We start from the raw sequence: 10,264 nt of genomic DNA, 5'->3' as shown, positions 1-10,264 counted from the left end.
AACTAACCACTATATTCGTGGTAGTGAAAGTCAGGAATCCTATTTTAGATCTTAACTACGCGGAATATGCGGAAATATAGTTGTACAAGTGGTGCTACTGTCACTAACTGTTATACTCGGGGCAGTGTGAGTAAGAATTCTATTTAAGGTCTTAGCTGTAACTATAGCTGTGGTGCTCCTTCTGCTATAGTTCAAGCTGCGTTGGCCACAGGTAGTAGCGTCAAGCGAAGGGGTAGCCATCTAACTGTAGCGCAGCAAGACAGAAAGAGTGGCAAGTAAAACTAGGCAACAGAACAGTAGATGTAGTGCAAGCATCGCTAGAAATAGTAGTAATAGCTGGTGGTAGTGGCACAAGTAGCAACAGGCAGGAGTTGTACAATAGTCGTAGCAGTAATGCTGGTAGCGGTAGTCGAAGCCGCTGCAGAAACCATCGCTGTATTATAGCTCTATAGGTGTGTTGTTCGTACTAAGAGTAAGCGTCTTATCAGTGATTGGTGTAATGTGGCTATGAGAGTGGAAAAAAGTCACAGCGCTGATGAGTGACAAGTCACACAAGCCCAAACTAAAGCTGCAAACCACATTTGTGCTAGGGACTCATCGCCGAGTCGTTCCCCAAGGTCGTGTATCAGAGCTATAGCAAGCGTGCAACAGACGTAGACAGCGTTACGTAATAAGCATGGTGCAACACAGTGATACACATATCATGAGAAGTCTACAAAGACGCGAAGGACAACATAAGGGAAATTACTTGTACTTACTTATGGAATTAACGAAATGATACATGAAAGGCAATGAAAGTGGATGAAAAAAAACAACTTGCCGCAGGTGGGGAACGATCCCACGTCTTCGCATCACGCGTGCGAGGCTCTAATTCAATTAGTAAGTACAAGTGATTTCCGCTATGTTGTCCTTGGCGTCTTTCTTTGTTGGCCTCTCATGATTAATAAAGATTTGGCCCCTCGGGGGTTAGCCCCCTTTGTTCTCGTTCACAGTGATGTACAGTAACACATAGCATGCTGCTACACACCAGTGCTATATGTTCTCCATCTTCAATGAGCCGCAAAGGTTTGCGGGGCAATGCATCGAACTCGTGCGACGAACAGTCATAGAGACGAACGCTCGTCCAAAGTGGGTCTCTTGCTTCGGTGCCAGCGCAGCGGCCTTACGTTCATCGCCTTCCGGATACCAGGAAACGATGCATAGTGGCCGGCTGAAACAGAAACAAAGGAAAGAATACGAAGCGAAAGTACTCGCGAGGTGGCCGGCGGTGCGATTACTGGATGGAGTGATCCGCAGTCGCCTCGACCACCCTCTGGGCCACCACCTCCCAGGCTTTTCGCCTCCCACCGCGTCCGGCGAGAGACAATCAGTGGGAGCGCCCTTGGCATCCGGGTGTCCCGCAAAAGCACCGTTTGTTTCATTATCGCCTCAACATTTGTTATGCGAAGGTTACGCGGAGGGGGCAGCAAAGCTTTGAATACAATGGCGGCAGCCACCGGGTATTGTGCGCTGCAATTCCACGGTCCGCTCGGAGGGCCCACGGGGGTGAGCTCCTCGGTTTCGCGCATATACCGGCGAACGTCCGCCGGACGTGACAGTGCCGAGACAACGCGCGTTCGCCGTCTTTCTCTCTCTCTCTCTTTCTTGGCCACGCGGATTATTTTCGCCGTCCGCGCGCCGCTGATCGGATGCCGCCGTAAGAAGCCTTGAATGCCGAGAGCTGGTCGAAGAGAGAGAATCTCAGACAGTAAAGAAGGGGAACAGTACGAACAAAATGAGCCGTTACTTTATGAGAGGGTTGCCCCGTAAGCGGTTCTCCCGTTCGTCCGTAACGCCCTTACGTGCGTACGGACGGCTACAGTCATTCACAGGGCCGCAGGCACCGTTTCGTCGTAAGGGGCCGGCGAGGGAAACAGTGTGGGCGCGCAAACGCACGTCGCGGCTACCCCCGGCACGGCCGCCACCTTTAATTCCAGCTAATTAGCAACGCCGGTCCTTGAAACACGTCCGAGATGCCGGGAGAAGGGCGGGTCTTCACAAAGGCGCCGCGTTCTCTGCTAGCTTATGAAAGGGTGTGTGAGCGCGTGAGTGAGTGCGAGTGTATTTGTGTGCATAGTGAAACGAACTCCCGGCTCGTACGAATGCGTACTGGACTTCCTTGCGAAGTTGCGGCCCTCTTTGAGCACGATGCGGCTCACTCTCTCTCTACTTTTGCATTGTTTCGTTTCCTTTCTTTTTTTCAAGTCTCGACTCCTTCGACTTCCGATAACAACACTCTCTAGATATGGCCATCTCGCGCTGCCTCTACCGTGGTGTGAAGTCACGTGCTTGGCTGAGGTGGGCGCGCTGTAGGAATTGTCTGCCCCCATGCTTCCCCCCCCCCCCCGCTTCATCCTTTCCACCGGCGCGCGGGGAATACACACTAACAGACTATAGCCGATTGCAAGCCGAAACCCAGCCCTCACTCTCCTACGCTTTGCCTGCGGTCAAGGTATATCTGCGTGAAGACGGTGGCGTGGTGTGGGACGCGAGAGTTTTCGGCAGGGAGGCTACCGGCAGCCACGCCCTGATGTTTTCTTCCTTTCTTTCTTTTTCTGTTTTGCGTGATTGCAGAAAGCTACAGAAAGTAAGGGTAGGGGTAGGCGTCTTGTCGCTTGTGCACTTGTTTTTTCACGTTGTTGTAAGCCTTTGGAAGCGGACCATCGCATTCCCTTTCACCTTATTGTCGTTTTCAACGATGAGTCACCTCCTTGCTCTCAGAGAGGGTAGTCGTGGCGGAAGGAGGGGGGGGGGGCGCTACGGAAAACGAGCAACAAACAATGCGTGAAGGGAACTGACCGGACAGAAAAAAAAAGGAGAAGCCTGGCGGCAAGGGATAACGCTCCCTTTCCTCACTGACGGGGCTCTCTCTAACGGCTTGTCCGTCCGTTAGAGCCGTCAAAAATCCTCCTCACCCATTGTCTCCATGGCCCGAAGTGGATCAGAGGAGACGCATATATAAAGCTGGACGCTGGCTGCTCCGAGGAAGCGAGAAGTTGTGAACGGTTTCGTCTTACGAGTCTCAAGACAGTGGTGCTCTTTTCAGTTCCCTGAGGTTTTCCTAACCAAGAAACATGCAGGCCTTCGTAAGTATACCCGCGCGCTCGTCCCTGGCTTTCCTGACTGCCTTCCATGTGCCTTTGGATTTCTCTGGCGCAAAGTTGGAAAAAGTTTGCCGAGTGAAAACCGTGCTAGGGACATGAGCGAGACTAAGTTCTCTCTTGAGGTTGTCTCTACTGCCCCACAGGGGAAAGTCAATTCAAAAATGCGCAGAAACTCAATCTTAGCAGTAGCGCGGCGACTGCATGTTTTATGGATTTTACGCTCAAAGTAGCCTAAGACAGCGCGAATTCAAATACAATTTATCGTGACGTAGTGAAGGTAAACCTAGAGATTAGCGCTTAAGAGTGTAATGTCAACTAGTAAAGCTCGGGTGACGCAATCATGCTTATCATGCTCTCCGCGAACGGCGGGATAATAAGTTGGATAGGCAGAGATAGAAGATGACCCAAAATGCTGTTTACCTTTGTTTCACTCTCGGTGGGAGCGCAAAAGAAATTATCGTTCCTAAAGAAAAAATTGTTCTCGCGGGTTATCAAATAGCAAGGTTCTAGAAAGATCACTTGATGAGACTGTGCGATCTTCGGCGTATCTAACTTTTTTTTACCTCCGTGTAGAAGTCCGAAATGATAAGGGAATAAGGACATGATTTCCGTCTGCTTTTTCCTAGATCGCAGCAGCCGTTCTCAGCTTCGTCGCCTCGGCTCTAGCCGGTGGCTACGGAGGTGGTTACGGTGGCGGTTACGGCGGCGGCTACGCCGCGGCGCCCCTCGCGCTCGGCGCCACCTACGCCGCCCCGGCCGTGGGCTACGGATACGGCGTAGGCGCCAAGACCCTGTCCTACGGCGCAACCTACTCTGCTCCCGTCGCTGCCTATGCCGCCCCAGCCGTCACCAAGACCGTCTCAACATACGCCGCTCCCGCCGTAGCCTACGGCGGATACGGAGGTTACGGTGGATACGGAGGATACGGCGGCTACGGAGGAGGACTGGGATACGCGGCACCCGCTGCCGTCGCCACCTACGCCGCACCCGCCGTGGCTAAGACCGTTGTTGCCGCTCCGGCGGTCGCTACATACGCCGCTCCCGCCGCTGTCGGCTACGGCTACGGAGGTTATGGCCTTGGCGGCTACGGAGGATATGGTCACGGCGGATACGGAGGTTACGGACACGGTGGATACGGAGGATACGGAGCCGGTTACGTCGCCCCTGCAGTCGCGACTTACGCTGCTCCCGCCGTCGCCCGCTATGCCGTCCCGGCTGTAACCAAGACCGTGTCCGTGGCTCCAGCCGTCGCCAGCTATGCCGTGCCGGCTGTGGCAACCAAGGCTATTGGCTACGGCCTCGGCTACGGTGGCGGATACGGAGGTGGCTACGGAGCCGGATACGGCATCGGATATGGAGCCGGGTACGGCCTCGGCTACGCAGCGCCAGTGTACGGCCACTACGCGTCCAAGTACTACAAGAAATGAGCGGTGAGTTTGGAACTTGCGTAGTGAGCGAAGTTACGCGGGAAGCAGGGGCAATGTAGTCGCCCTAAATAATCCAATGTTGCCCCTAAATGCATGAGCGATATGGCCCACAATATTGCGCCGATATTGGCCCATTTTCTTGCGCAACTTAGGTATAGCTACGCGTACAATTTCGCGATGGGAGTGGCAACACGTTGTGAGGTGCCTTGATAATTTTCTAATGCAGGAGATACGCTGCCGGAGGTGTAGGAATTCTAGGCGGGCATAATGTGACGATTCTTTCTGCTCGAGTTTATTCCTTTTTCACCATCCACCATTGATGGCTGGGCGATCGCGGTGGAAATATGGGTGGAGCGCCGCTCCGGACACTGACGTAGCGCGAAAAAGAAAAACATTGAAATAGAATCGTTGCATTATGCCAGACCTAAGATACGCAATTGAGTGTCGGCCGTTTGATACGTTCGCTGTTGCATCGACCCTAAAGCTTTAGGTGTTTCTAAAGTAATGAGATGCATTGGACCAGGTTCACGAATACTTCTTAACATGGGAGAGAGGATCGAGCGGAATTCATTCGACGTTGTATGTAAAAAAGAATGTAAAGACCAGCCAGCACTGGTGGAACTGTTTATATTATCTTGTTTTACAATCTGACAGTATGCATTCTAGGAACTCCAGTGTTCGTTTTACACAATATTTCGAGCTCTGCAGTAATGCTAAGCGGCGGCAACTATTCACGAAACAGTTCCATTACAACGGGATGGGAAGCTGACGACGTCGCAAAATTTGTCAAATATTTAAAACTTATCCGAGAATGAAAGTAGCTTTCCGCGCAGTGCTTGATAAGAATATGTTTTGGGTCATTTGAACATACAAACATTAGTGATTCCGTGGCTAGTGTCCCGGAATCATTGACGTGGTGCATGAAGTAGTGAGAGCAAAGGTTGGCTCCGGCATCTAAATGGTTGCGTAATGCAGAAACGCTCGCATACATAGATCGGCCTGCACGTTCAAGAAGTATGTGTTGGAAATTACTGGAGCCACTACTGGAGCCGTTAGCTGTGCCCGTCAGTGCCCGCGGTAAATTTTCATGGTCATCATCACTATTAAAATTATCATCAGCAGCAGCCTCTTAAGCCCACTGAAAGACGAAGGCATCGCCCAGCGATCTCCAATTACGCCTCCCTTGTGTAACTGGAGATCTCTCGTTTTTAGATCCCGCATGACTCTTGCAATCGAGAGGTCAAAAAGCCCTAATTCTTATGTGATTATGGTGAAAGCAGATGCGCTTTACTTGTCGACTCGATAAGAAGTTTGCGAAGGATGCACCACTAGGCAATTCTGCTTTAACCGTGTGTGCCGAAATAAGAGAGTACAAAAGATGATGTATGCTTAAAATCGCGTTCCTTCTCTTGAGAGCTTCTAAATACAAGCACGTAGTCTTGATCTTTAAGTTAGGTCATTAGGTTAAAGTGGGATGATCCGTGGTCCTAAGCTTTGAAACAAAGTGGGTTGAAGGAAACGCCAAAGGCAGTGGAAGTTCTGCAGGGATATTGTGTCCCATACAGAAATGCATGAATTTCATTTGGGAATAGCATTTTTTTGGCAAAGAGCGTCTTGCACTAGGCGAAGGACTAAAGAAAAAAACAAACGAAGTGGCATCGTTGAACATCAGCTGACAGATTTTTCGAGCAAACTTATCGGTTGTCTTAACTCCAGTGAATGGAATAGACCGAATACGACAAAATGCTTCATTTATGGTTGTCGGAATGTATCTTGATGTAATACTCCCTATTCTGCCAAAGAGGAAAAGGTGTGTTCAGCTATAGCACCAGTTAGTGAATACGAACATTCCGCGACTAAATCTGCCCAATATGCCTTAAATACGTACGGTAAAAATCGTGCTATGTCACGTGTTCCCAGGACTAAATTGTTTCCCGAGTGTTACGAGGCACTTTTGATTGTTCACTAGTGCCTAATTATGAGTATCTCAAAAACATTTAGGAGCCTCAAATTACCAAAGCGCTTCACCGCAACGTGCCGTCCTGTCGAAGTGACGAACCATGCTTATGCTTTATATCTCGACGTTGTTACGACTCCCCTGCAAACCATTCTTCATCTTTTTGTGCATTTGAAACCGTTAAAATTAGAAGGCCGATATTTTTATTTCATCATGGACACATGGTCGGACATACATACCAGAAAAAAAAAAACATTACGACACATGTTCTTAATGTCCCTGCTTGACCGCTTTTCTTTCAGAAAACTTGCGAAAATATAAACTAAGATGTTCCGATGAAGGCCACCAGCACGACGACCTACCAAAATGTAAAATAGAGCTACTTCGTGAAATGCCGTGTTCGACTTCAAATTGTCACTAAAAAGTATGTCGCACTGTGGTGCAGCACAAGATATCTGCAAAACCAGGTTATATGAAAGGAACAGTACTTCTGATCTGCGAGTAACTCGAATCTTCAGGAGCTTGCTGACACCTACTACATACATATGCGTATTACCGTTCACGCTGATAGTTTTCACTGAAAAGTATTTGCTTGGATTGCAACACTCTTCAACGCGCCACTTTTTTTCTTTTTTCATCTGCAGCATACCAAGCTCAGCCTCTGAAGAGGAGCACGTCATAGCGCTCGCAAGATTTTCGGGCTTCCACCAGGCATCAGCGCATCGAACGAGACTCACCATCGAGACAAGCTTCCGCGCTTTTTCTTCGTATTTATTTTCTCGCTCGGCTGACTCGTGCTGCCGATGCTTCTCCCGTTGAAAATAAAAAAAGCTCGCGATAACACTTCATCCTGCTGTCTTCTTCCCAGCCTGCCAAATGGCAAGCGCGAAAACTGCATTGAGACAACTGTATTTGTAGCTACAGTAAGCTCACAGCAGCTTGAGTAAGCTCAAGTCATTAGTTTGCTCCTAGAAGGGTCAAAGTTGGCGTAGGCAGCTTGCTGCTCGATTATTGATGAATAAAAAGCGAAGGCACACTGGTGTCTCGGGTTAATGCACTGTCTTTCACAAGAGTAAACCGGCCACTGAAATTACAACAGGAGGTCCACATTGGCCCTGCGTTGCCTGCGATGGAGTTCCATTATTTAAAAATTTGATAGCCCTGGGGAACTTTGCAATGTGCAAACAGAATTTGCTACTTACTAATGCTTCGATCGGAACTGCAGGATAGCTACTTGACTTTCAGCTCATGGTCGGGAGTCTGATTTGACCATACACACACCTCATGACTACAATCATAGCTACGAGGCTATGATATCAATTGTCAAAGGGTGTAGTCGGCTTTCAGTGAATGCGCACGGGGTGATATGAAATGTTTGGCTTCGAGAAGCTTTTACTTGAATCCTCATGATCATCTAGTTTCGCTAGCTGTGAAGCGCTGGATATCGGGGCGCCAAAAATCGAAGTTGGCTTGCAACAACTTGACTAGATAAGGTCACGATATCTTGTACCACGTGCCATCGCGCGGAGTAATTCGATGAAGTAGGTTACTATTGTGAGCCTGCTTTCTTTCTACTCCAAAACAAAGGAGAGGAGCTCCCGAGGATAAAAGAAAATGGTTCCCCTTGTGCGCTTTGAAAGTTACGTCCTTGCTCGGCTTAGCGATACATGCGTGTTAGCAACTACACGAATTTAAAGAACCAAAGCCACTTTATATACAACACATACCTTGCAAGTAAGTCATAGATGAACATTTCCAAGGAAACTATGCTCGCCTGAGCTTGTGCTGGAGGAACCTGGTGCACTCTACTTTTAGATATATACTATAGGTCTCGATACAAGCCTGTTTATCCCTGGAGAACAGCACATCAGTAATAAAAGTAAATCAATCGATCAACTGGCCGCGAAAGCAGGTTCCAGTAAATACTGATTCTAGCTGCCAGTAGAACTTCCAGCTTACTGATGATGCAACTCGAGCCAACAAACCAAGAGTTTACTTTGCAAACTTGAAAGGTTCTCAGGTAAAATTATGGTCGCAGTTGAATTCAAGCGATAGAACAAGTCGCCTCAAAAGCATGTTCCGAACCATGCTGACGTCAACTTCAGCTGCCAGAAGCTTTAGCTTAGTGATGATGATGCAACTTGAGCCGACCAAACCAAGACGGCCCATGGGCATTGCAGACTCGAAAGCTTCCGATGTAATTAAATATATAGGCTGGCCCGAATTCTTGCGACAGATTAATAAACCTCAAAAGCAGATTTCCAACTCGTATTGACTTCAGTTGCAATTAGAAGCTGTAGATTAGAGACAATGATGATAACCTGTGACCGTCACATTTGAAGTGCTGAGATTTCACAGCATCACAGTGCGTCTTCGTGAAAGTCGTTGGGCAGCAGCGGTCGGGTCAGCGGGTCACGTGGCCTATATACAGTTGCGTGCGAGTAAACACATGTCGACTGTCGTGAACAGGGCTGGCACGAAATGCGTGAGAGGCAAACTTCTCGACAAACAGCGCAACGTTCGTGGATCGTCAATCCTATGCAGCGGGCTGGGAAAACGGCTGCATATTGTGAGACGCCCTTTCAACCGTGCCTACACCGGTGGCGTGCGAGCGTGCGGCCGAGCGTGTGAACATGTTTCCTGCCGTTTGCACAAGTCGACTCCGCGACGAAGGCCGAGCATTAAGCGCATTGTCCGCGGAGCATTATGTCGTAGCACGTGACAGACTGATGGTCGGAGGCCCACGCGCAGTGCGCGTTTTGGACGGCGGATGTAATTGACTTTCGATTTTATTAGTTCGTGCAGGACGAGCTTAGTACCGTGCTGAAAAGATAAACAGTTCGTTATTCTCTGTGCTCACTGGAACCACTGCTATACTGTTGCCTTCGACATTTTGAGCAAGCTGTGGTGGCTTTCTTCTTGACGTAAGAAACCAGGGCACAAGAACGCTAGGAGAGGAAACGCAGGAAATCAACACAACGGCACCATATAGAAACCACAAGAAAGGAAAATAATAGGGCACAGTAGAAATGCCTAATAAAGAAGCGAACAGGATTGATGTCGTAATATTTTAATGCCAAGGTTTCCTATGTCAAGATGTATGGTCAACTAGCCTGATATTTTTGTTTTAGTATACTTGTGATTCAAACATTGAGATTCATGGATACTAATGGAAAAGGCTGCTTAGATTGGTAGGTATTTTTCTGCAGGAGATAAAATTGCAATGTACGCATCGCATTTTATTTTTTGCAGACCGCTTTACTTTTGCGTAGACTCGCTGTGTTGGCTATACAGCCGTTATGCACTGACGGCAAGAAAGGTGTTTAACAAGACAGTTTCCTTTCATCAATTATTGCCTATAACTTGCAGAGTGAGTTACTCGCAGAAAGTGCACATACATTAGTTGACAAAAAGGTGGAGGCCGTAACTTCGCATGCTCTCCGGGACACATACAGTATTTGCAGTAAGCTGTCCCTACTCTTTTCCATACTCGCTGCTTACATTTTCTCAAGCGCACATTTGTGAAATACCAAATAGACGCATGTTACCGCGAGAGAAGGCATCGTAATGCTCGACGTCCTCGAAAACAATAGATTGTTGGGAAAATCTAGTTGTGTCTTACTTGATAAGCCTAAACGTTCGGTCTTTTCGATAAGACATACTCTGGATTGTTAAAGCGCATAGGATAAAGCGGTCGACCAATCGGACACACACAAGCGCCAGTTGTTCAACACAGG

The 10,264-nt window shown here is 48.5% G+C and overlaps 1 protein-coding gene across 1 annotated transcript; it reads left to right on the top strand.

The window, feature by feature from the left end:
* Positions 1–2,935: 2,935 nt before the first annotated feature.
* On the top strand, positions 2,936–7,375 carry LOC142590968 (uncharacterized). The gene is made up of 3 exons (XM_075703338.1): positions 2,936–3,125; positions 3,770–4,573; positions 7,172–7,375. The coding sequence occupies exons 1-2, from the start codon at positions 3,114–3,116 to the stop codon at positions 4,568–4,570; spliced, it is 813 nt and encodes a 270-aa protein (XP_075559453.1). The 5' UTR covers positions 2,936–3,113; the 3' UTR covers positions 4,571–4,573; positions 7,172–7,375.
* Positions 7,376–10,264: the final 2,889 nt, after the last annotated feature.

The sequence above is a fragment of the Dermacentor variabilis genome, chromosome 8, assembly GCF_050947875.1.
Source record: "Dermacentor variabilis isolate Ectoservices chromosome 8, ASM5094787v1, whole genome shotgun sequence".
NCBI lineage: Eukaryota > Metazoa > Arthropoda > Arachnida > Ixodida > Ixodidae > Dermacentor > Dermacentor variabilis.
Note: the sequence above shows the minus strand (reverse complement) of the source record. Positions and strands in the feature narration are given on the sequence as shown.